This window comes from Taudactylus pleione, unplaced genomic scaffold (assembly GCF_031769625.1).
Source record: "Taudactylus pleione unplaced genomic scaffold, aTauple2 ptg000047l, whole genome shotgun sequence".
Lineage (NCBI taxonomy): Eukaryota > Metazoa > Chordata > Amphibia > Anura > Myobatrachidae > Taudactylus > Taudactylus pleione.
This window is the reverse complement of record NW_028284449.1, coordinates 1,802,920-1,830,732: the sequence shown is the minus strand read 5'-3', so window position 1 is coordinate 1,830,732 and position 27,813 is coordinate 1,802,920. Positions and strand designations below refer to the sequence as shown.

At 45.6% G+C, this 27,813-nt stretch overlaps 1 protein-coding gene across 1 annotated transcript in view; it reads right to left on the bottom strand.

Moving 5' to 3' along the window:
• GALNT18 (polypeptide N-acetylgalactosaminyltransferase 18) overlaps positions 1-27,813 on the bottom strand; it is a 402,179-nt gene that overhangs the window by 96,731 nt on the left and 277,635 nt on the right. The window contains exon 3 of the mRNA XM_088460523.1: positions 19,714-19,880. Coding sequence (XP_088316649.1) covers positions 19,714-19,880 — 167 coding nt within the window. The remainder of the gene's footprint in view (positions 1-19,713; positions 19,881-27,813) is intronic.

The following is a 27,813-nucleotide window of genomic DNA, read 5'->3' as shown; positions in this document are numbered from 1 at the left end:
GTAGGTTGAACAATGGCGGCCTCAGTGAGGTCACAGACTAGGTTATGGTAGGTTGAACAATGGCGGCCTCAGTGAGGTCACAGACTAGGTTATGGTAGGTTGCATCCTAGTTCCACAGATCTTGTGACTGTTCCCACTTTATGAAGTGACCACTTTCATTTCCAGTCTCAGACAGAGCTAACACCACAATTACATTGCTTTATAAGGGCTCAGCAAATGCTAGAACCATACAATCAATATCTTTTTACGTTGTGCCGGTTACTTCAGATACAGACATAAACCTAGAGGCAAAAGAAATCCTGAAATCAGGACATGAAGAATGTAACGTTACACATCTCCCTGAAGGATTAGTGGCTGATGTCCCTTGTTCCATGTTCATTAATTGTATCCTCCAGGGATTCTCTCTCTACTGACCAAATATCAGACTATATCCATGACAGTGACAGGACCCCAGATGAGCCAGGAGGGAGATGCGGATATACCAAGCATGGAGACATAATTAGCCAGCGACGTCCTGTATGCCCGCTATGGCCGACACTGCCCATTTGTGTCAAGGTGTAAGAGTGATACCCAGTTACAACGCGGCAGACGGATATTCCCCAGATACAGGGAGAAGTGTTTATTATATTTTTATTCCCTTAGAGAATGCGGTTACTTCAATTATACTGTACGTCAAGGCTGAAAATATCACCAAGTGGCAATATTAGTTACGGAAAACACAGCGCATTAGTGGGTGGGTCTGTGTGCCAGCCTGTTATACCCTAATATTACTACATACTACAAGATACTCACATTAAATACATCCTAGGACTACTAAAATATTTACATATGTACTAAGGCACAGACATCTATCACCTGCCTGCCAGCAGAACAAAACCTGTCATTATTTTTAATTACTAGTATTTCTTTCATACAGAATATACTACCTGGGACGTCATGGCGACTGTAACCAGGAAACTCGGCAGAGATGGGAAGACAAACGCGGCCCAGGGTACAATATGCTCAGACCTGGTGTATTTCCAGTGTTTATAATAAATAAAGGTGCAGTTACCAGCATAGGTGACAACGCTTCCTCCATTAGTGTAAGACAGGAGCCCTGCATAGGTGACAACGCTTCCTCCATTAGTGTAAGACAGGAGTCCTGCATAGGTGACAACGCTTCCTCCATTAGTGAAAGACAGGAGTCCTGCATAGGTGACAACGCTTCCTCCATTAGTGTAAGACAGGAGTCCTGCATAGGTGACACCGCTTCCTCCATTAGTGTAAGACAGGAGTCCTGCATAGGTGACACCGCTTCCTCCATTAGTGTAAGACAGGAGTCCTGCATAGGTGACAACGCTTCCTCCATTAGTGTAAGACAGGAGCCCTGCATAGGTGACAACGCTTCCTCCATTAGTGTAAGACAGGAGTCCTGCATAGGTGACAACGCTTCCTCCATTAGTGAAAGACAGGAGTCCTGCATAGGTGACAACGCTTCCTCCATTAGTGTAAGACAGGAGTCCTGCATAGGTGACACCGCTTCCTCCATTAGTGTAAGACAGGAGTCCTGCATAGGTGACACCGCTTCCTCCATTAGTGTAAGACAGGAGTCCTGCATAGGTGACAACGCTTCCTCCATTAGTGTAAGACAGGAGCCCTGCATAGGTGACAACGCTTCCTCCATTAGTGTAAAACAGGAATCCTGCATAGGTGACAACGCTTCCTCCATTAGTGTAAGACAGGAGCCCTGCATAGGTGACAACGCTTCCTCCATTAGTGTAAGACAGGAGTCCTGCATAGGTGACAACGCTTCCTCCATTAGTGAAAGACAGGAGTCCTGCATAGGTGACAACGCTTCCTCCATTAGTGTAAGACAGGAGTCCTGCATAGGTGACAACGCTTCCTCCATTAGTGTAAGACAGGAGCCCTGCATAGGTGACAACGCTTCCTCCATTAGTGTAAAACAGGAATCCTGCATAGGTGACAACGCTTCCTCCATTAGTGTAAGACAGGAGCCCTGCATAGGTGACAACGCTTCCTCCATTAGTGTAAGACAGGAGCCCTGCATAGGTGACAACGCTTCCTCCATTAGTGTAAGACAGGAGCCCTGCATAGGTGACAACGCTTCCTCCATTAGTGTAAGACAGGAGCCCTGCATAGGTGACAACGCTTCCTCCATTAGTGTAAGACAGGAGTCCTGCATAGGTGACAACGCTTCCACCATTAGTGTAAGACAGGAGCCCTGCATAGGTGACAACGCTTCCTCCATTAGTGTAAGACAGGAGTCCAGCATAGGTGACAACGCTTCCTCCATTAGTGTAAGACAGGAGCACTGCATAGGTGACAACGCTTCCTCCATTAGTGTAAGACAGGAGTCCAGCATAGGTGACAACGCTTCCTCCATTAGTGTAAGACAGGAGTCCAGCATAGGTGACAACGCTTCCTCCATTAGTGTAAGACAGGAGCCCTGCATAGGTGACAACGCTTCCACCATTAGTGTAAGACAGGAGCCCTGCATAGGTGACAACGCTTCCTCCATTAGTGTAAGACAGGAGTCCTGCATAGGTGACAACGCTTCCTCCATTAGTGTAAGACAGGAGTCCTGCATAGGTGACAACGCTTCCACCATTAGTGTAAGACAGGAGTCCTGCATAGGTGACACCGCTTCCACCATTAGTGTAAGACAGGAGTCCTGCATAGGTGACAACGCTTCCACCATTAGTGTAAGACAGGAATCCTGCATAGGTGACAACGCTTCCTCCATTAGTGTAAGACAGGAGTCCTGCATAGGTGACACCGCTTCCTCCATTAGTGTAAGACAGGAGCCCTGCATAGGTGACACCGCTTCCTCCATTAGTGTAAGACAGGAGTCCTGCATAGGTGACAACGCTTCCACCATTAGTGTAAGACAGGAGTCCTGCATAGGTGACAACGCTTCCACCATTAGTGTAAGACAGGAGTCCTGCATAGGTGACAACGCTTCCTCCATTAGTGTAAGACAGGAGTCCTGCATAGGTGACACCGCTTCCACCATTAGTGTAAGACAGGAGTCCTGCATAGGTGACAACGCTTCCACCATTAGTGTAAGACAGGAGTCCTGCATAGGTGACACCGCTTCCTCCATTAGTGTAAGACAGGAATCCTGCATAGGTGACACCGCTTCCTCCATTAGTGTAAGACAGGAGTCCTGCATATTGTAGGTAGAACTTCAATCAAAAAACTAGTACAAATATTGCAGAAACAATCACTTGTCTGTGTCACTAGAAGCTTTATATAAAGTAAAAGAACTTGAATTTAAAAACCTATTTATTTTTCCAATGGGCACCATTGTGGTTTGGAATAATATTGTCCTAAGTGGATTTCTGCCCCATTGCCCTCTGTGACGTACTGTGGGGCCCATCCCTGCCTGATATTACCGGATATTTTTGTGCATTACCTCCTGTACTAAGTGTAGAATAAGCCACACGATACACACGCTGCCGCTGAACGGCTCATTGCAGATTTATCTCCGCACGGCATTTATCAGACAGAGCACGGAGCTGACACACGCAGACAGATCTGTGTTGGTTTTTCTACAGAAACAAACAATTTTATTCACAAGCTGAAAATTCAATTTTCTGGCAGATTAGCTGTCATTTTGCCTCGCACATTGCGCAAGCAGCGAGCTGCCATGTTCAGGCGTTGTGTAAAATCGCCAGAAGGAAGATCCAGAGGGAACCTGGGGGTGCAGTAATTTTTCCTCACGATGAGGAACCGATGGTCCGTGTGCTGTTATGTACAAACATCAAACCTAATGCTTCTAATCCGCTGTCTGGGCCGCTGTATACTGGGACATGCAGCATGTAACCGCGTTATATTGCAGCATTACCAATAAGTATTACGCTTGTTTGCACCTTCGGACGAGTTTAACTGGTTTGAGTCACGTTATTCTATTTTGTAGACAGGTTATAATATAATAGCATGTACAGGACAGGACAGACAGTGGTCCGGAGGTCAGCCATGCTGACAGGAATACACCAGCGCCGCCATGTTCCGCCCCTGCAGACACAAGATGGCTACAGCTCTGTATCCAAGGAGCACTTACAGCATATGCCGAATCCAAGAGCAACTAAGGAAATAAACACTACCTGATGATATAGAGGCAGGGCTAGAAAGCACACACTGATCATCTCTGCTACAGCAGATGTCTTAGGTGCCAACAGATTTCTTCTGTCTCTGAGTTCATATACTTCAAAATATATTGATCATTGAGAAGACTGATTTGAGCCAAGTGTCCTGGTGTCTCCTCTGATCCCTATACTGCGCCAGTGATGGCCATTGGCTGCCATGGCAACACAACCTGTCTACTCTGCACCGGCATCTATACACTGTCACCAGGGAAAGTGACTGATGTACTATAATATATAATGGCTGCCATGGTAACACAACCTGTCTACTCTGCACCGGCATCTATACACTGTCACCAGGGAAAGTGACTGATGTACTATAATATATAATGGCTGCCATGGCAACACAACCTGTCTGCTCTGCACCAGTATCTATACACTCTCACCAGGGAAAGTGACTGATGTACTATAATATATAATGGCTGCCATGGTAACACAACCTGTCTACTCTGCACCAGTATCTATACACTCTCACCAGGGAAAGTGACTGATGTACTATAATATATAATGGCTGCCATGGTAACACAACCTGTCTACTCTGCACCAGTATCTATACACTGTCACCAGGGAAAGTGACTGATGTACTATAATATATAATGGCTGCCATGGTAACACAACCTGTCTACTCTGCACCGGCATCTATACACTCTCACCAGGGAAAGTGACTGATGTACTATAATATATAATGGCTGTTACCGGATGCCAATCACAAAGTTGGTGCAGTTATATGTTAACATTTCCATGAGGGTTAGTGTTAGGCTCAGGGTTAGGCTCAGGGTTAGGCTCAGGGTTAGGCTCATTGTTAGTAGTACACTATATACAGATTGTCAACAATACATCAGTGAGGACATGACAGGATTGTTGACATTCTCATGTTGACCTAATGAATGCCGACATAACATAGCTGTTGGAAATGCGTGTGTACAGCTGGCGCGGTGGTGTAGCAGGGTTATGTACACACCAGCAGATGCCTCATCACTACACACAGCCCAGTGGCATAACCACCATGTTGGTTTGCTGAAGGATATGTGATGTACAGCTGTGATACAGCTCACCCCCGGCGCTGACCGCATACAGCTTGTGGGTGGCGCTGCAGGATGCTGGAACAGCGATAATTACAGCTCAGTACGCCAGGTCTCTCAGAGTCGTCAGACATCTCTCTCCCACTGTGTCACTCTCTCACAGTAAACAAGATGGAGCCGCACATGCTCAGTACTGACCTCAGCGGCCATCTTGGATCAGGGAATGAAGGTTCCCTGGAGGTACATTAGGCATGGAGTCTGCGAAGTAGCACACGCCACAATACTGAGCCCTCATGATCAGTGCGGTATCACTGAGATATAAAACAGATCATGGACAGGCTGCTCATGTCATGTATGTGATACTCATGTCACGTATGTGCTGCTGATTAGGCTGATAATCTAATTGCTTTGTTTCCTATAACAGCCGTTCTCTCCCCCCTGTAAGATGGAGAATCTGCCTCGGGATGGTCACAGCCTGACATGACCAGAGCCCCAGGTGCCTCACACCTCCTACCATTAGTATATGAGGACTATTCACAGCACCTCGAATCTCCCGGAATTCCTCTGGTGGTCAAACTTTCAGCTTTGTGGCTCCAACTCTATGGAAGTCGCTTCCCCGCACAGTTCCAGAAACCTCCTCTCTCTAATCCTTCATACACTGACTCAGGACTGTCCTGTGTACTCAGCTCCCTTCACTCATCTTCCTCTCTCTAATCCTTCATACACTGACTCAGGACTGTCCTGTGTACTCAGCTCCCTTCACTCATCTTCCTCTCCCTAATCCTTCATACACTGACTCAGGACTGTCCTGTGTACTCAGCTCCCTTCACTCATCTTCCTCTCTCTAATCCTTCATACACTGACTCAGGACTGTCCTGTGTACTCAGCTCCCTTCACTCATCTTCCTCTCTCTAATCCTTCATACACTGACTCAGGACTGTCCTGTGTACTCAGCTCCCTTCACTCATCTTCCTCTCTCTAATCCTTCATACACTGACTCAGGACTGTCCTGTGTACTCAGCTCCCTTCACTCATCTTCCTCTCTCTAATCCTTCATACACTGACTCAGGACTGTCCTGTGTACTCCGCTCCCTTCACTCATCTTCCTCTCTCTAATCCTTCATACACTGACTCAGGACTGTCCTGTGTACTCAGCTCCATTCACTCATCTTCCTCTCTCTAATCCTTCATACACTGACTCAGGACTGTCCTGTGTACTCAGCTCCCTTCACTCATCTTCCTCTCTCTAATCCTTCATACACTGACTCAGGACTGTCCTGTGTACTCAGCTCCATTCACTCATCTTCCTCTCCCTAATCCTTCATACACTGACTCAGGACTGTCCTGTGTACTCAGCTCCATTCACTCATCTTCCTCTCTCTAATCCTTCATACACTGACTCAGGACTGTCCTGTGTACTCAGCTCCCTTCACTCATCTTCCTCTCTCTAATCCTTCATACACTGACTCAGGACTGTCCTGTGTACTCAGCTCCATTCACTCATCTTCCTCTCTCTAATCCTTCATACACTGACTCAGGACTGTCCTGTGTACTCAGCTCCCTTCACTCATCTTCCTCTCCCTAATCCTTCATACACTGACTCAGGACTGTCCTGTGTACTCAGCTCCATTCACTCATCTTCCTCTCTCTAATCCTTCATACACTGACTCAGGACTGTCCTGTGTACTCAGCTCCCTTCACTCATCTTCCTCTCCCTAATCCTTCATACACTGACTCAGGACTGTCCTGTGTACTCAGCTCCCTTCACTCATCTTCCTCTCTCTAATCCTTCATACACTGACTCAGGACTGTCCTGTGTACTCAGCTCCATTCACTCATCTTCCTCTCTCTAATCCTTCATACACTGACTCAGGACTGTCCTGTGTACTCAGCTCCCTTCACTCATCTTCCTCTCTCTAATCCTTCATACACTGACTCAGGACTGTCCTGTGTACTCAGCTCCCTTCACTCATCTTCCTCTCTCTAATCCTTCATACACTGACTCAGGACTGTCCTGTGTACTCAGCTCCCTTCACTCATCTTCCTCTCTCTAATCCTTCATACACTGACTCAGGACTGTCCTGTGTACTCAGCTCCCTTCACTCATCTTCCTCTCTCTAATCCTTCATACACTGACTCAGGACTGTCCTGTGTACTCAGCTCCATTCACTCATCTTCCTCTCTCTAATCCTTCATACACTGACTCAGGACTGTCCTGTGTACTCAGCTCCCTTCACTCATCTTCCTCTCTCTAATCCTTCATACACTGACTCAGGACTGTCCTGTGTACTCAGCTCCCTTCACTCATCTTCCTCTCTCTAATCCTTCATACAATGACTCAGGACTGTCCTGTGTACTCAGCTCCCTTCACTCATCTTCCTCTCTCTAATCCTTCATACACTGACTCAGGACTGTCCTGTGTACTCAGCTCCCTTCACTCATCTTCCTCTCTCTAATCCTTCATACACTGACTCAGGACTGTCCTGTGTACTCAGCTCCCTTCACTCATCTTCCTCTCTCTAATCCTTCATACACTGACTCAGGACTGTCCTGTGTACTCAGCTCCCTTCACTCATCTTCCTCTCTCTAATCCTTCATACACTGACTCAGGACTGTCCTGTGTACTCAGCTCCCTTCACTCATCTTCCTCTCCCTAATCCTTCATACACTGACTCAGGACTGTCCTGTGTACTCAGCTCCCTTCACTCATCTTCCTCTCCCTAATCCTTCATACACTGACTCAGGACTGTCCTGTGTACTCAGCTCCCTTCACTCATCTTCCTCTCTCTAATCCTTCATACACTGACTCAGGACTGTCCTGTGTACTCAGCTCCATTCACTCATCTTCCTCTCTCTAATCCTTCATACACTGACTCAGGACTGTCCTGTGTACTCAGCTCCCTTCACTCATCTTCCTCTCTCTAATCCTTCATACACTGACTCAGGACTGTCCTGTGTACTCAGCTCCCTTCACTCATCTTCCTCTCCCTAATCCTTCATACACTGACTCAGGACTGTCCTGTGTACTCAGCTCCATTCACTCATCTTCCTCTCTCTAATCCTTCATACACTGACTCAGGACTGTCCTGTGTACTCAGCTCCCTTCACTCATCTTCCTCTCTCTAATCCTTCATACACTGACTCAGGACTGTCCTGTGTACTCAGCTCCATTCACTCATCTTCCTCTCTCTAATCCTTCATACACTGACTCAGGACTGTCCTGTGTACTCAGCTCCCTTCACTCATCTTCCTCTCTCTAATCCTTCATACACTGACTCAGGACTGTCCTGTGTACTCAGCTCCCTTCACTCATCTTCCTCTCCCTAATCCTTCATACACTGACTCAGGACTGTCCTGTGTACTCAGCTCCCTTCACTCATCTTCCTCTCTCTAATCCTTCATACACTGACTCAGGACTGTCCTGTGTACTCAGCTCCCTTCACTCATCTTCCTCTCTCTAATCCTTCATACACTGACTCAGGACTGTCCTGTGTACTCAGCTCCCTTCACTCATCTTCCTCTCTCTAATCCTTCATACACTGACTCAGGACTGTCCTGTGTACTCAGCTCCCTTCACTCATCTTCCTCTCTCTAATCCTTCATACACTGACTCAGGACTGTCCTGTGTACTCAGCTCCATTCACTCATCTTCCTCTCTCTAATCCTTCATACACTGACTCAGGACTGTCCTGTGTACTCAGCTCCCTTCACTCATCTTCCTCTCCCTAATCCTTCATACACTGACTCAGGACTGTCCTGTGTACTCAGCTCCCTTCACTCATCTTCCTCTCTCTAATCCTTCATACACTGACTCAGGACTGTCCTGTGTACTCAGCTCCCTTCACTCATCTTCCTCTCTCTAATCCTTCATACACTGACTCAGGACTGTCCTGTGTACTCAGCTCCCTTCACTCATCTTCCTCTCTCTAATCCTTCATACACTGACTCAGGACTGTCCTGTGTACTCAGCTCCCTTCACTCATCTTCCTCTCCCTAATCCTTCATACACTGACTCAGGACTGTCCTGTGTACTCAGCTCCATTCACTCATCTTCCTCTCTCTAATCCTTCATACACTGACTCAGGACTGTCCTGTGTACTCAGCTCCCTTCACTCATCTTCCTCTCCCTAATCCTTCATACACTGACTCAGGACTGTCCTGTGTACTCAGCTCCATTCACTCATCTTCCTCTCTCTAATCCTTCATACACTGACTCAGGACTGTCCTGTGTACTCAGCTCCCTTCACTCATCTTCCTCTTTGCTGTTCAGCTTATTTTGTGTTTTAAATGCAAATGTAAAGTACTTTGAGACCTATTGGGAGAAGAAGAGTACTATATACTGTAGATACCATTATTATATAAATACAGACAGAGAAGCATAAAAACACCTTCAGTTACCACACATAACATACATAAATGCACATTAAAGGGAGCATCTAAAGCTGCATACACACAACGATTCTGTTACCAACGATTTCATGAACGATTATCTGTCAGATTTTTTTAAAGTGTAATGAACGATTTTTGTAACTTCCCTTAATGAAAATCGTTCAGTTGGTCAGTCAGAATGAACTACAAACGGGAACGCACATGAACGATAATCGTTCATCGTCAGAACTGAACAATTTTTTTCAACAATTGAACGATAACGTTAAAGCGTTCAAAAAATTGTTACGTGAGTATGCACCTTTATTAGTAAATAGTTTGTCATAATCAGTAAAACATACTGACATCTATATACATAAGCAAGAAAGCTTGTCTGTCTGTCTGTCCTTTATGTTTTTTACCTAGCTCCAACAAATTTGGCATGATGGTGTAGTTTGACCAGGATAAGTTTTTTTGCCTAGGTTTGAACTTCGTCAGGGACACACACTGTCACACAATCCCTAAAAATGGGGACTGGCTCCAGTGGAAATTGCCAGTTTGTTGAGAAAGCTACAAAAACTATAATTTTATCCTTAGTCCGAGCAAACTTGATGACTCATGCAAGTTCATATTAAATCCAGAGCCTGTGTGTGTGCAGGCAAGTGCTTAACTATAACTATGGGCCGGGAAACAGTCGGGAAGGTTTAGGGCACCTGGGGGGGACTTAGGGTTAGGCACCTCCCCAAGAGGTTAGGATCAGGCTAGGGGAAGAGGGGGTTAGGCACCCTCGGGGGGGGAGGTTAGGGTTAGGCACCCCCAGGGGGACTTAGGTGTAGGCGGCGGGAGAGGGGGGGGTTAGGTTTAGACACTTGGGGGAAAGGTTAGGCACCCCTAAGGGAGGGTTAGGGGATAGAATAGGTTAGTTTATCCTTAGCTTCCGACATTCGGGACTTCCACCTGTGTCGGGCTGCCGGGATTTGCAGCCGGCGGTAAATCATACCGAATCCCTGTGGGCCACATAGCAAGATCTTAAAAGCCCCCCCCCACCCAAAAAACATACATTTGCCCCCATACAGAGCCCACTCATGTTATGCCACACAGACCCCATTTAGGTTATGGCACACAGGGCCCATTCAAGCTATGCCACACAGTAGTACTCCTTACACTACACAGTAATGCCCATTACCCATTATACCACATACAGTAATGCCTTTTACAGATTATGCCACATAGTAATAGTGCTCCATATAACACATTATTCCAGACAATAGTAATGCCCCTTACCCATTATACCACACACGGTAATGCCCTTTACAGATTATCCCACATAGTAATAGTGCCCCATATAACACATTATTCCAATGTGGCATAATCTGTAAAGGGCATTACTGTGTGTGGTATAATGGGTAAGGGGCATTACTATTGTCTGGAATAATGTGTTATATAGGGCACTATTACTGACAATAGTAGTGCCCCTTACACATTATGACCCGCCCAGCAACTCACCTTCCAGTGCCATCACCAGCCAACAGGTGTGGATTTGGGGCCAGGCCGCCAACTGTCAGGCAGCAGCAGACATGGACAGACACTACCGGCGCAATTTGAATCTGGTGCCGGCCTACGAGCTCAGATTGCCTCGCCACCGACGGCGCTGTCTCTCCATGACTGACCACCACTGATTACAGCTGGTGGGCCGGCATCAAATGTACACCACTGACGACCCCCCAGGGCTCCCAATGGACCGGCCCACCTTGTGTGCATGACTGGGTGCAGGGGGAGTGGTGGGCCACAGAGGCAGCTCGGGCACCATAGCAGCCGCACCACTTGCACCCACGGTATTTACGCCACTGTTAGCATGAATGTTAGCAAGCAGTGGGGTCCTTTTGAGGATCAATGGAATGGGGTTATAGGTGAGGACAATGAAATGGGGTTAGAGGTGAGGACAATGGAATGGGGTTATAGGTGAGGACAATGAAATGGGGTTAGAGGTGAGGACAATGAAATGGGGTTATAGGTGAGAACAATGGACTGGGGTTATAGGTGAGGACAATGGAATGGGGTTATAGGTGAGGACAATGGAATGGGGTTAGAGGGGAGGACAATGAAATGGGGTTATAGGGGAGGACAATGAAATGGGGTTATAGGGGAGGACAATGAAATGGGGTTATAGGGGAGAACAATGGAATGGGGTTATAGGTGAGGACAATGGAATGGGGTTATAGGTGAGAACATTGGACTGGGGTTATAGGTGAGAACATTGGACTGAGGTTAGAGGGGAGGACAATGAAATGGGGTTAGAGGGGAGGACAATGGAATGGGGTTAGAGAGGAGGACAATGGAATGGGGTTAGAGGGGAGGACAATGGAATGGGGTTAGAGAGGAGGACAATGAAATGGGGTTATAGGGGAGGACAATGAAATGGGGTTATAGGGGAGGACAATGAAATGGGGTTATAGGGGAGAACAATGGAATGGGGTTATAGGTGAGGACAATGGAATGGGGTTATAGGTGAGGACAATGGAATGGGGTTATAGGTGAGAACATTGGACTGGGGTTATAGGTGAGAACATTGGACTGGGGTTAGAGGGGAGGACAATGAAATGGGGTTAGAGGGGAGGACAATGGAATGGGGTTAGAGAGGAGGACAATGGAATGGGGTTAGAGGGGAGGACAATGGAATAGGGTTAGAGGGGAGGACAATGGAATGGGGTTAGAGAGGAGGACAATGGAATGGGGTTAGAGGGGAGGACAATGGAATGGGGTTAGAGAGGAGGACAATGGAATGGGGTTAGAGGGGAGGACAATGGAATGGGGTTAGAGGGGAGGACAATGGAATGGGGTTAGAGGGGAGGACAATGGAATAGGGTTAGAGGGGAGGACAATGGAATGGGGTTAGAGAGGAGGACAATGGAATGGGGTTAGAGGGGAGGACAATGGAATGGGGTTAGAGAGGAGGACAATGGAATGGGGTTAGAGGGGAGGACAATGGAATGGGGTTAGAGGGGAGGACAATGGAATGGGGTTAGAGGGGAGGACAATGGAATGGGGTTAGAGAGGAGGACAATGGAATGGGGTTAGAGGGGAGGACAATGGAATGGGGTTAGAGGGGAGGACAATGGAATGGGGTTAGAGAGGAGGACAATGGAATGGGGTTAGAGGGGAGGACAATGGAATGGGGTTAGAGAGGAGGACAATGGAATGGGGTTAAAGGGGAGGACAAGGTGAACAAATAAAGGCTGCGGGTGTACTTCAGGGTCCAGTCTTCAACCTGGGCAAAGCCGGGTAACCTAGTTAGTTGGTCATATAGTAAATTCTCGGCATATCCACATTGTATAGGGCCCTAATTCACCATGTTACTGTGTGTAACACGCTACATTACACACTCATTGTATAGTAGTGTATTACTGTACATGTGGAAATACATGTGGGAATACAGACGTGTAAAGATGGATATGACCCGTTACATGCTACATTGATACCAGTTCTTTATTAACATTCAAAAGTTATCAAATAATTATGAAAGGTGAAGTGGCGGCTGAACAGCGCAACGTGGTATTGATGTAATCCTAAAAACATGGATGACATAACCATATAAGATACCTACGTAGGCATAGGTCAGCATGTGAAGTGCATTGTGGGAAAATAGTGTGCGCACTCATGTAAAATTAAGAGCGTGTCTTTGTTAAATTATTACGGTTGAGGCTGGTGTGATAGTGAAGATGTAGAAAATGTTGTTAGTTTAAATAACATTTACAGCAATTATAAATATATGACCCTATGAAAACTACTGCAATAAGAATTATTTTATTCGTGTTACATATTGTGGAGATAAAACAAAATCTATTACCGTTGCAATTTATCAAGAGGATAGACCGGCCCAGAGCGGTAAGAGTTAATTTGCTGCTTTGCCGGCCTGGTCTCTGGGGACATACGTGAGCCGGCGAGCCAAACATACTCATCATTTAGTCTATCAAATTGGTTCTGTTTTCAGCTGCAAATTGGCCAAAAATGTCTGTCGTTAAATAATTTGTGTTGCTTAGTCTTAAAGCCTTCCTGCTATCATTTATAAGAGATGTGATTGAGATTAAGTAGAGTTTCACGCTTTAATTGGCGACTTGGAGAATTCTGCTACAGTTTAGAGAGCGTTGTTTCTATAAAGTGGATTATAAAAGGCATCTGAATTGCCGGCGGCCTGGGAGGGCGGAGGATGAAGAAGAATATTGTAAGACTCCTTTAGGAAATGGGGAACACAGAGTGAGATGCTCTTCTGCAACGTCTTGTGCCGACCTCTGCTGCAAAGACGCTCATAGCAATTGGATCTGCAGCGTTACGCGGCTGGCATACACCCAAACATTATCACAGCCCCAGTCCCAATACGCCCAAACGCAATTCTGGTCTGCCGCATTCAGTACACGCCCATTTAATGAAGACCCACCCACAGAGACATGGACACTTAATGATACAAAAGAAACTCCAGGGACATCAAGTGTGGACTAAAGAGGGGAATATTTCATTTAATACATTAAAAATGTAAAATAATACATGTGAGGCAGAAAAGAATGAACGCAGAACGCAGAACGCAGAACGCAGAATAACGGATGGTAAATTGCCATCAGCAACTGAGGGGCCTCAGAGCTCGTCTACTGCTCTGGCGAATTGTCCGGGAGACTCGGTCAGTCCTACAGCGTCCTGGGGTCAGCAAGCAATTCTCAGCGTCACCGGCCTACACAGGGAGCAGAGATGGCAATCTAATAACTCATACCTAGCCCCCCACATCTGCAGTACACAGGTAAGGCCGCACCTAGCGTTCTGGAGGCTCTATCAATGAGACGTGACTGAAATACATACAATCCAACTGAGGGCTACATGAATGAGCTGCAGGAAAGAGGCACTAGGGGGTGCGCACAGGCAGGAAAGAGGCACTAGGAGGTGAGCACAGGCAGGAAAGAGGCACTAGGAGGTGAGCACAGGCAGGAAAGAGGCACTAGGAGGTGAGCACAGGCAGGAAAGAGGCACTAGGAGGTGAGCACAGGCAGGAAGGGAAAGGATTTCTATAACTGGGAGGGGTGAGGTGGCGCGTGGGTGGTAGATGTCTCTTACAGCCTCCCAGCGCACACAGAAAAACGCACAGGGGACAGGACTATTGTCAGGACAGGACGTAGTTAATATGCCGCCGTTCATGATGCTGACCGCCGAAATCCCGAAGCATGAATCTCAAACCACGGGCATAAGACTGGCGTCAGAATCCCGACACCACGAACGTTAGTGTAGCGGGTAAGTATACCTGGGGGGAGTGGTACCACTATAAAACCCTTACTAAGAGCTCCCAGCGGCATGTCTGCACGGGTTCCCAGTCAGGACAAAGTGCTTGCGATGCAGCGAGCTACCAAAATTAAGCCTGCGAGCTTCCGGTAGCTCGCCAGCAATGGGTTGGCATCCACTGGCCTGGTGAATTGGGGTGGTGGGTTCGGGGAAACCCCTATGGCCTAGTGTATAGGAGTGTAGTATTCCTGCTCTTCCAAATCATCTGAAACAAGTACACCAAATGAAAAAGGATAACTCAATAAGGTAGTGGTATTTATTTAAAGGATAAATATGACATTATACTGTGTAAGTATATATCCATATATATATCCCAATTAGCTCTTCCTTGGGTAGTAGCTCAAGTAATCTACTGGTATGCACTTGGTTAATAGCTCCTATATACACCGTATAACAATAGCTCCTATATACCGTATAACAATAGCTCCTATATACACCGTATAACAATAGCTCCTATATACACCGTATAACAATAGCTCCTATATACACCATATAACAATAGCTCCTATATACACCATATAACAATAGCTCCTATACACCGTATAACTATAGCTCATATACACCGTATAACAATAGCTCCTATATACACCGTATAACAATGGCTACTATATACAATGTATCTTAAAATAATATAGTTAAGGGACATTTCTGAGTATACTAAGTACTGCAATAGGCATGTAATAGATACTCAGGGGTCTATGTACCAAGCTTTGGGTAGAGATAAAGTATCAACCAATCAGCTCCTGTCACTTTACAGGCTGCGTTTGAAAAATGGCAGTTAGGAACTGATTGGTTGGAACTTTATCTTTCTCCAAGGCTCAGTACCCCTCAGTAATAAAGGTTCTACAAGACCCTGATCTCTTCCCCAATTGGAGTATTCTCCACTAAATATTCCGAATTGAACTCGGCAGCTCATGTAAGCCCCATTCTTATCCCTAAGTCCATTCTCCGCAGCCTGAGACACCTACTGTCCCGCTCTCAGCGCAACTTCCTCCAATGTCAGTGCGAGATGTGACTCTGTGTCCGGTCTCTATGGCAACACAGCGACTGTCACTGATCCAGACACTGAGCTGTCTGCGTATTAACCCCGTCACTGCCACATGTCCCACAGGAGCCGCAATGGGGTCACATACCGTACAGAAAACAGTGAGTATAATAGGAAAACCATTCATATGACAAGGAGAGGGAGCCAGGCATTGGTGAGGGGCTGGGGGTGTGACATGGGATCAGCGTGCTCCTCTGGTGGGCACGTGAAGCCACAAAGCCGATCTCTTATGGTGGGTACACACTAGAAGATATGCTCCCTGAGCGATATCGTGTAGTGTGTCCCCGGCAGGCTGTGCTCAATGTCGTTCTTGACCTTGAGCACAGCCGCTGAACGATATCATTCAGCGCCGGGCTCTCTCCCCCTTTCCCTGACATGCAGCAACCTGACGAGATCGTCAGGTTGGCCTGCATGTCAGCCCGATGAACGATGATGAACAACCCGCGGGAACGCGCGTCGTCGTCATCGTTCATCTTTTTGGTGTTAAAAATGGACGATAAAGTGGACGACTGAACGATAACGATACCGTTATCGTTCAGTCGTCCACTTTATCGCCCAGTGTGTACGCACCATTACTCACTGAGCCATGAATGGTTATTACAGTCACACAGCAGCAGTGAAATTAGAGCTCTTACAAACTCAGCCAATGTAACAGAGTCCGAGAACAAAGTAACAGAAGAAACTCGGCCAATGTAACAGAGTCCAAGAACAAAGTAACAGAAGAAACTCGGCCAATGTAACAGAGTCAGAGACTAAAGTAACAGAAGAAACTCGGCCAATGTAACAGTCCGAGAACAAAGTAACAGAAGAAACTCGGCCAATGTAACAGAGTCTGAGAACAAAGTAACAGAAGAAACTCGGCCAATGCAACAGAGTCTGAGAACAAAGTAACAGAAGAAACTTGGCCAATGTAACAGAGTCCAAGAACAAAGTAACAGAAGAAACTCGGCCAATGTAACAGAATCCGAGAACAAAGTAACAGAAGAAACTCGGCCAATGTAACAGAGTCTGAGAACAAAGTAACAGAAGAAACTCGGCCAATGTAACAGAGTCAGAGACTAAAGTAACAGAAGAAACTCGGCCAATGTAACAGTCCGAGAACAAAGTAACAGAAGAAACTCGGCCAATGTAACAGAATCCGAGAACAAAGTAACAGAAGAAACTTGTATGTTTTATAGACTCAAAAAATTCACAAATTAAAATCTCATTCAGATGTTTTCCATTTTGAAGATAAAACGCGACCAATGTGAGAGATCACTGCTAAACTCCCACATATTCTAACCTCTCACCCGATTACATTTGGCCCATAGTATGAACATAACACAGTAAAGAAACTATAGACATAATACTAAGGTATAATGAAACCAGTGACAGAAATCCCCCAACAATCTGATGAATAGATCTCATTCCTCTATAGCACTAATATAAATCCCACAACATAAATAATACTGGTGTATACACGGAGCAATGATCACATTACTCATTGCTAATGGTAATTACCGCAGATTTGGCGGCATCAGTTCTAATCCTCTTACCCTGGGAACTATACTCCCCACTGCGGCAAATGCTACCAAACTCAATCAATGACATTTGTTTCTATTTGATGTTCTGCACCTGCCTGGTGGTGGGAGGATTTATAATGTCATTAAATCTTAAATTACAGCCTCAGATTTGGGAGAGGTATCCCTGTGAGAGGATGGATGAGCGTGGCGTAGGCACTCTGCGGTGCGCAGGACTCATTACATAGGGACCTCCTGGCAGCATCCTAACCGTCCGCTGGTTGTGAGAAATGCTGAAGGAACTTTGCTGTAAAGAGAAACTAGTTAAGGCTGATGTGGCTACACTGTGCGTTAGAGGTGGCTATACGGTGCGTTAGAGGTGGCTATACGGTGCATTAGAGGTGGCTATACGGTGCATTAGAGGTGGCTATACGGTGCATTAGAGGTGGCTATACTGCGCATTAGAGGTGGCTATACTGCGCATTAGAGGTGGCTATACTGTGCATTAGAGGTGGCTATACGGTGCATTTGCATTTGGAGCAGCTGATACATTACTTTGCCGGCCTTCGCACTCCACATCAAGGCTGAGGTGGCCAAATTGTGCATCAGCTTTGGAGCAGAAGAAAAAGACCTTTGCTGGCTACTGCATCTTATTTTGCTCACAAACAGGACACAGCAGTGACGAAGCAGCCGCCCTAATTGCATCTTACGGCGGCCAGCCACAAGCGGCATGTCTCTGGACTTATGTGAGTACCCTTTAGCACTGACGAGTGCGGGGAATGTAAGTTTGCAGTGAGCTAAGGACAGTACTGACGGGGAGAATAGCTGCAAGTGGAGCTGCAGTCAGGTCATTTCTTCTGTCCTACACGACCAGGAACATAGCAGCAAGTCACTATACACCTTCCCAAGCTCCCATCTATACGTTCTGGGCCAGCGTAAGTACATACCTACCAGTGACTTTTGTAGGTTTGCTGGAATATTTTTTCTAGTGATACATTTACATCAAGTCAGCTGCTCTAATAACAATATTAAATTGGATATTCATCCGTGTGAGTTGATTTTGCACAGTTACTGCTGAAAAATATTACGTCCATATTTATGTCCCTTTGATTGAAGGCTTTTTTAACTTTATATTCTACATGTTATGCAATTATTAATGGATATTAAATTTATTTGTACAAAAACCATGACTTGTATTTAGCGTGTTAGTATTGGCGCTCCTATTACATTACATGTTGTGTTTGTAGCTGTTTTCAGCAAAAAAAAAAGAGAGAATTGGCAATTTCTCCTGGGAGCAGCCTCAACCATAAGTGGCGACTACGTTATTACTTACTCTGGTTGTAAGAAATGTAAGTGAGAATATTTAGCGATTCCATCAGAAAGGTAATAATGAAACGTCCGGCTAAACAGCGTCCCACCGCAGCCTACTCCTCCTGCTCTGCGCAGCACAGGACAGGACAGGCTGCTGGTTATCACTGTACAGCTCCCATGTAAGTAAATATAGGTATGTGCTGTATGCCGCAGCCGATTGGAGTAAGGATTGGCCAATCAGCTGTTGAATACACTGCACAGCACCCTCCTTGGTGCGTAAAGAGCAATACAATGCCTGACAGATTGCATGAGGGCCTGGGGGAGGCCCCACTGATAGACTGCACAAGGGCCTGGGGGAGGCCCCACTGATAGACTGCACAAGGGCCTGGGGGAGTCCTCACGTATGGAGTGTACGAGGGCCTGGGGGAGACCCCACTGATAGACTGCATGAGGGCCTGGGGGAGGCCCCACTGATAGACTGCACAAGGGCCTGGGAAGTCCAGACTGATAGACTGCACAATGGCCTGGGGGAGTCCTCATGTATGGAGTGTACGAGGGCCTGGGGGAGGCCCCACTGATAGACTGCACAAGGGCCTGTGGGAGTCCTCATGTATGGAGTGTACGAGGGCCTGGGGGAGGCCCCACTGATAGACTGCACAAGGGCCTGGGGGAGGCCCCACTGATAGACTGCACAAGGGCCTGGGGGAGGCCCCACTGATAGACTGCACAATGGCCTGGGGGAGTCCTCACGTATGGAGTGTACGAGGGCCTGGGGGAGGCCCCTATGATAGACTGCACAAGGGCCTGAGGGGGTAACTGAACAAAGATATCCCCTGTATCACATTCCCTGGGGCCGCTGTGATGGGATTACATATCTGTTGGCAGCAGTAGATTATAACTCCATTGGCTCAACGCAATCAAAAAAAGGCGGTCCGAGAAGACGGTTTACAATGCATGTCCAAGAGCTAACACTCACCAAATAGACAGCCACAGCGCTGACCTACCATTATTACTGTTGTCGTCCACCAAAATAATCTCCTTGAGAAGCTCCCCAGGGGTCCTGTCAATGGCAGAATGGATTGATCTGAGGATCACGGATAGGGCCTCGTTCACAAATATGAAGACGATGCTGACCTGGGGGAGATGCTCTGCGTAGGAGAGATTCTTACATCTGTATGAGAGAAAGGAGAGAAAAATCAGCATGTAGGGGAGTATAGTGTATAAGCTTCTGGCACCTATGCAGGACAGTAGGGAGCCAGGGAGGGGAACCCAAAGGGAGAAGGAGGGAAGACCCATAGCCACTGGCTGCACATGTCATAGTTAGTAAGCAGTGGGTACATGCCACGGGTGAATGCAGCCACTGGGTGCACATGTCATAGTTAGTAAGCAGTGGGTACATGCCACGGGTGAATGCAGCCACTGGGTACGGTGTGAGAGCATTGCTAAGTGCCAGCGTCATAGTCCTCATTATTATGTGATTATCTGCCGTTTCTGTTCTCTCTCAGTACAGATGAAGCTACATCTCCATGTGAGAGCAATCTGTCATTACTTCTGCAGCGTGTTCCTCCTCGTCGCTCTGACTGATTAATATTTATGAATTTCTCATCTGATCTCACTCAATCAGAGGCCGCTCCGAGTCGTTGTATTTTTATATCTACGGTTTGGTTCCGATCGGCGTTGTGTGTCTGCGGCTCAGGGCGGCTTATCACAAGCAGTCTCATTTATCTGCCATAAAAATCAAATATGGCTCTTAGTAGCGATATATTATAAAGACTCGGTATTGACCACTGACTGCTTGTGTGAAGAGAATTATTAAAGGCTTATTCCATATACTGTACAAAGTAATGATGTTATTTTTCATATCTACTTAATACCAGAACATTCAAGGCTGTCATTGTATTTACTAAGCAGATCTGTCCACATACATTTTACCTCTGTGCGTACAAGTCACATTAAACATAACGTGTGGGCACATTTTTACCTTCAAATGCATCTTATTCACAAAGTGACATGAATAGGACACACGAGCAGCTTCTGGTGATTTCAATGATATGCAGCATGTTGTGTGTGTGTGACTGCGGCTGTATCTGCATGCCTATATTCTGTGTGTGTGACTGCGGGTGTATCTGCATGCCTATATTATGTGTGTGTGACTGCGGGTGTATCTGCATGCCTATATTCTGTGTGTGTGACTGCGGGTGTATCTGCATGCCTATATTCTGTGTGTGTGACTGCGGGTGTATCTGCATGCCTATGTTCTGTGTGTGTGACTGCGGCTGTATCTGCATGCCTATGTTCTGTGTGTGTGACTGCGGCTGTATCTGCATGCCTATGTTCTGTGTGTGTGACTGCGGGTGTATCTGCATGCCTATATTCTGTGTGTGTGACTGCGGGTGTATCTGCATGCCTATATTCTGTGTGTGTGACTGCGGGTGTATCTGCATGCCTATATTCTGTGTGTGTGACTGCGGGTGTATCTGCATGCCTATATTCTGTGTGTGTGACTGCGGGTGTATCTGCACGCCTATATTCTGTGTGTGTGACTGCGGCTGTATCTGTATGCCTATATTCTGTGTGTGTGACTGCGGCTGTATCTGCATGCCTATATTCTGTGTGTGTGACTGCGGGTGTATCTGCATGCCTATATTCTGTGTGCGTGACTGCGGGTGTATCTGCATGCCTATACTCTGTGTGCGTGACTGCGGGTGTATCTGCATGTCTATATTCTGTGTGTGTGACTGCGGGTGTATCTGCACGCCTATATTCTGTGTGTGACTGCGGGTGTATCTGCATGCCTATATTCTGTGTGTGTGACTGCGGGTGTATCTGCATGCCTATATTCTGTGTGTGTGACTGCGGGTGTATCTGCATGCCTATATTCTGTGTGTGTGACTGCGAGTGTATCTGCATGCCTATATTCTGTGTGTGTGACTGTGGGTGTATCTGCATGTCTATATTCTGTGTGTGTGACTGCGGGTGTATCTGCATGTCTATATTCTGTGTGTGTGACTGCGGGTGTATCTGCATGCCTATATTCTGTGTGTGTGACTGCGAGTGTATCTGCATGCCTATATTCTGTGTGTGTGACTGTGGGTGTATCTGCATGTCTATATTCTGTGTGTGTGACTGCGGGTGTATCTGCATGTCTATATTCTGTGTGTGTGACTGCGGGTGTATCTGCATGTCTATATTCTGTGTGTGTGACTGCGGGTGTATCTGCCTGTGACACTGTAATAAAGCATTTCGCTTTACGAATAAGATGCATTTGAAGGTAAAACATTGAAGGAAAAGACGCTCTGTGCTACAGTCACGTCACACCATGGCACGACTAGAGGGGCTGTTGAATGCGCAAGGAAGTAAGAATTATGTGAACACATCTGTAACTCTCCTAATCATATCAATACCTGCCCAATAATGTCCAGCAGGACGCCATTACCAGCCAGCGATGGACTAACTGGAAGTCAGTAATAATAGAGCAGACTTTGGGGAGGACGGACAGCGCTGCTTCCTGCCTGAGAGAGACGAGTGGGGGGCTGCACATTGTAGTTAGTCAATCAGCTAATTTGTTTGTAATTAGATAACAAAATCATTACCCCTGACCCACATTAAACTGAAAGCTGATACATTGTATATAATTGTATTTTCTACTGAAATATGCAGTGTCAGAGACTTTATATTAATAAATCCATTACATTGAAACCGATGGAGAACATTTCTGAAAAACGCTGCCCTGGCAAAATGGAGATGTCACCGTAACTGACGTAGGAGCTTGTATCCTGTAAGAAATGATTTGCAACTAGAGCTGCCCAGGTTGAAGACTGGACCCTGATGTACTCCAGCTGCCTTCATTATTTACATTGTCCTCACCTATAACCTGGATAACTATGTACATTAGGAGTAAGTGACAGTACAGGCAGCGTAGTCTCATACAGTGTATAATGGGGAATATCAGGAGCAGACTGATTACATTGTCCTCACCTATAACCTGGATAACTATGTACATTAGGAGTAAGTGCCAGTACAGGCAGCGTAGTCTCATACAGTGTATAATGGGGAATATCAGGAGCAGACTGATTACATTGTCCTCACCTATAACCTGGATAACTATGTACATTAGGAGTAAGTGACAGTACAAGCAGCGTAGTCTCATACAGTGTATAATGGGGAATATCAGGAGCAGACTGATTACATTGTCCTCACCTATAACCTGGATAACTATGTACATTAGGAGTAAGTGACAGTGCAGGCAGCGTATTCTCATACAGTGTATAATGGGGAATATCAGGAGCAGTGATTACATTGTCCTCACCTATAACCTGGATAACTATGTACATTAGGAGTAAGTGACAGTACAGGCAGCGTAGTCTCATACAGTGTATAATGGGGAATATCAGGAGCAGACTGATTACATTGTCCTCACCTATAACCTGGATAACTATGTACATTAGGAGTAAGTGCCAGTACAGGCAGCGTAGTCTCATACAGTGTATAATGGGGAATATCAGGAGCAGACTGATTACATTGTCCTCACCTATAACCTGGATAACTATGTACATTAGGAGTAAGTGACAGTACAGGCAGCGTAGTCTCATACAGTGTATAATGGGGAATATCAGGAGCAGTGATTACATTGTCCTCACCTATAACCTGGATAACTATGTACATTAGGAGTAAGTGACAGTACAGGCAGCGTAGTCTCATACAGTGTATAATGGGGAATATCAGGAGCAGTGATTACATTGTCCTCACCTATAACCTGGATAACTATGTACATTAGGAGTAAGTGACAGTACAGGCAGCGTAGTCTCATACAGTGTATAATGGGGAATATCAGGAGCAGTGATTACATTGTCCTCACCTATAACCTGGATAACTATGTACATTAGGAGTAAGTGACAGTGCAGGCAGCGTAGTCTCATACAGTGTATAATGGGGAATATCAGGAGCAGTGATTACATTGTCCTCACCTATAACCTGGATAACTATGTACATTAGGAGTAAGTGACAGTACAGGCAGCGTAGTCTCAAACAGTGTATAATGGGGAATATCAGGAGCAGACTGATTACATTGTCCTCACCTATAACCTGGATAACTATGTACATTAGGAGTAAGTGACAGTGCTGGCAGCGTAGTCTCATACAGTGTATAATGGGGAATATCAGGAGCAGTGATTACATTGTCCTCACCTATAACCTGGATAACTATGTACATTAGGAGTAAGTGACAGTACAGGCAGCGTAGTCTCATACAGTGTATAATGGGGAATATCAGGAGCAGTGATTACATTGTCCTCACCTATAACCTGGATAACTATGTACATTAGGAGTAAGTGACAGTACAGGCAGCGTAGTCTCATACAGTGTATAATGGGGAATATCAGGAGCAGACTGATTACATTGTCCTCACCTATAACCTGGATAACTATGTACATTAGGAGTAAGTGACAGTACAGGCAGCGTAGTCTCATACAGTGTATAATGGGGAATATCAGGAGCAGTGATTACATTGTCCTCACCTATAACCTGGATAACAATGTACATTAGGAGTAAGTGACAGTACAGGCAGCGTAGTCTCATACAGTGTATAATGGGGAATATCAGGAGCAGTGATTACATTGTCCTCACCTATAACCTGGATAACTATGTACATTAGGAGTAAGTGACAGTGCAGGCAGCGTAGTCTCATACAGTGTATAATGGGGAATATCAGGAGCAGACTGATTACATTGTCCTCACCTATAACCTGGATAACTATGTACATTAGGAGTAAGTGACAGTACAGGCAGCGTAGTCTCATACAGTGTATAATGGGGAATATCAGGAGCAGACTGATTACATTGTCCTCACCTATAACCTGGATAACTATGTACATTAGGAGTAAGTGACAGTACAGGCAGCGTAGTCTCATACAGTGTATAATGGGGAATATCAGGAGCAGACTGATTACATTGTCCTCACCTATAACCTGGATAACTATGTACATTAGGAGTAAGTGACAGTACAGGCAGCGTAGTCTCATACAGTGTATAATGGGGAATATCAGGAGCAGACTGATAACATTGTCCTCACCTATAACCTGGATAACTATGTACATTAGGAGTAAGTGACAGTGCTGGCAGCGTAGTCTCATACAGTGTATAATGGGGAATATCAGGAGCAGAGTGATTACATTGTCCTCACCTATAACCTGGATAACTATGTACATTAGGAGTAAGTGACAGTACAGGCAGCGTATTCTCATACAGTGTATAATGGGGAATATCAGGAGCAGTGATTACATTGTCCTCACCTATAACCTGGATAACTATGTACATTAGGAGTAAGTGACAGTACAGGCAGCGTAGTCTCATACAGTGTATAATGGGGAATATCAGGAGCAGTGATTACATTGTCCTCATCTATAACCTGGATAACTATGTACATTAGGAGTAAGTGACAGTACAGGCAGCGTAGTCTCATACAGTGTATAATGGGGAATATCAGGAACAGACTGATTACATTGTCCTCACCTATAACCTGGATAACTATGTACATTAGGAGTAAGTGACAGTACAGGCAGCGTAGTCTCATACAGTGTATAATGGGGAATATCAGGAGCAGTGATTACATTGTCCTCACCTATAACCTGGATAACTATGTACATTAGGAGTAAGTGACAGTACAGGCAGCGTAGTCTCATACAGTGTATAATGGGGAATATCAGGAGCAGTGATTACATTGTCCTCACCTATAACCTGGATAACTATGTACATTAGGAGTAAGTGACAGTACAGGCAGTGTAGTCTCATACAGTGTATAATGGGAATATCAGGAACAGACTGATTACATTGTCCTCACCTATAACCTGGATAACTATGTACATTAGGAGTAAGTGACAGTACAGGCAGCGTAGTCTCATACAGTGTATAATGGGGAATATCAGGAGCAGTGATTACATTGTCCTCACCTATAACCTGGATAACTATGTACATTAGGAGTAAGTGACAGTACAGGCAGTGTAGTCTCATACAGTGTATAATGGGAATATCAGGAGCAGTGATTACATTGTCCTCACCTATAACCTGGATAACTATGTACATTAGGAGTAAGTGACAGTACAGGCAGCGTAGTCTCATACAGTGTATAATGGGGAATATCAGGAGCAGTGATTACATTGTCCTCACCTATAACCTGGATAACTATGTACATTAGAAGTAAGTGACAGTACAGGCAGCGTAGTCTCATACAGTGTATAATGGGGAATATCAGGAGCAGACTGATAACATTGTCCTCACCTATAACCTGGATAACTATGTACATTAGGAGTAAGTGACAGTGCAGGCAGCGTAGTCTCATACAGTGTATAATGGGGAATATCAGGAGCAGACTGATTACATTGTCCTCACCTATAACCTGGATAACTATGTACATTAGGAGTAAGTGACAGTACAGGCAGCGTAGTCTCATACAGTGTATAATGGGGAATATCAGGAGCAGAGTGATTACATTGTCCTCACCTATAACCTGGATAACTATGTACATTAGGAGTAAGTGACAGTGCAGGCAGCGTAGTCTCATACAGTGTATAATGGGGAATATCAGGAGCAGTGATTACATTGTCCTCACCTATAACCTGGATAACTATGTACATTAGGAGTAAGTGACAGTACAGGCAGCGTAGTCTCATACAGTGTATAATGGGGAATATCAGGAGCAGTGATTACATTGTCCTCACCTATAACCTGGATAACTATGTACATTAGGAGTAAGTGACAGTGCAGGCAGCGTAGTCTCATACAGTGTATAATGGGAATATCAGGAGCAGTGATTACATTGTCCTCACCTATAACCTGGATAACTATGTACATTAGGAGTAAGTGACAGTACAGGCAGCGTAGTCTCATACAGTGTATAATGGGGCATATCAGGAGCAGTGATTACATTGTCCTCACCTATAACCTGGATAACTATGTACATTAGGAGTAAGTGACAGTACAGGCAGCGTAGTCTCATACAGTGTATAATGGGGAATATCAGGAGCAGACTGATTACATTGTCCTCACCTATAACCTGGATAACTATGTACATTAGGAGTAAGTGACAGTGCAGGCAGCGTAGTCTCATACAGTGTATAATGGGGAATATCAGGAGCAGAGTGATTACATTGTCCTCACCTATAACCTGGATAACTATGTACATTAGGAGTAAGTGACAGTACAGGCAGCGTAGTCTCATACAGTGTATAATGGGGAATATCAGGAGCAGAGTGATTACATTGTCCTCACCTATAACCTGGATAACTATGTACATTAGGAGTAAGTGACAGTGCAGGCAGCGTAGTCTCATACAGTGTATAATGGGGAATATCAGGAGCAGTGATTACATTGTCCTCACCTATAACCTGGATAACTATGTACATTAGGAGTAAGTGACAGTACAGGCAGCGTAGTCTCATACAGTGTATAATGGGGAATATCAGGAGCAGACTGATTACATTGTCCTCACCTATAACCTGGATAACTATGTACATTAGGAGTAAGTGACAGTGCTGGCAGCGTAGTCTCATACAGTGTATAATGGGGAATATCAGGAGCAGTGATTACATTGTCCTCACCTATAACCTGGATAACTATGTACATTAGGAGTAAGTGACAGTACAGGCAGCGTAGTCTCATACAGTGTATAATGGGGAATATCAGGAGCAGTGATTACATTGTCCTCACCTATAACCTGGATAACTATGTACATTAGGAGTAAGTGACAGTGCAGGCAGCGTAGTCTCATACCGTGTATAATGGGGAATATCAGGAGCAGACTGATTACATTGTCCTCACCTATAACCTGGATAACTATGTACATTAGGAGTAAGTGACAGTACAGGCAGCGTAGTCTCATACAGTGTATAATGGGGAATATCAGGAGCAGACTGATTACATTGTCCTCACCTATAACCTGGATAACTATGTACATTAGGAGTAAGTGACAGTACAGGCAGCGTAGTCTCATACAGTGTATAATGGGGAATATCAGGAGCAGTGATTACATTGTCCTCACCTATAACCTGGATAACTATGTACATTAGGAGTAAGTGACAGTACAGGCAGCGTAGTCTCATACAGTGTATA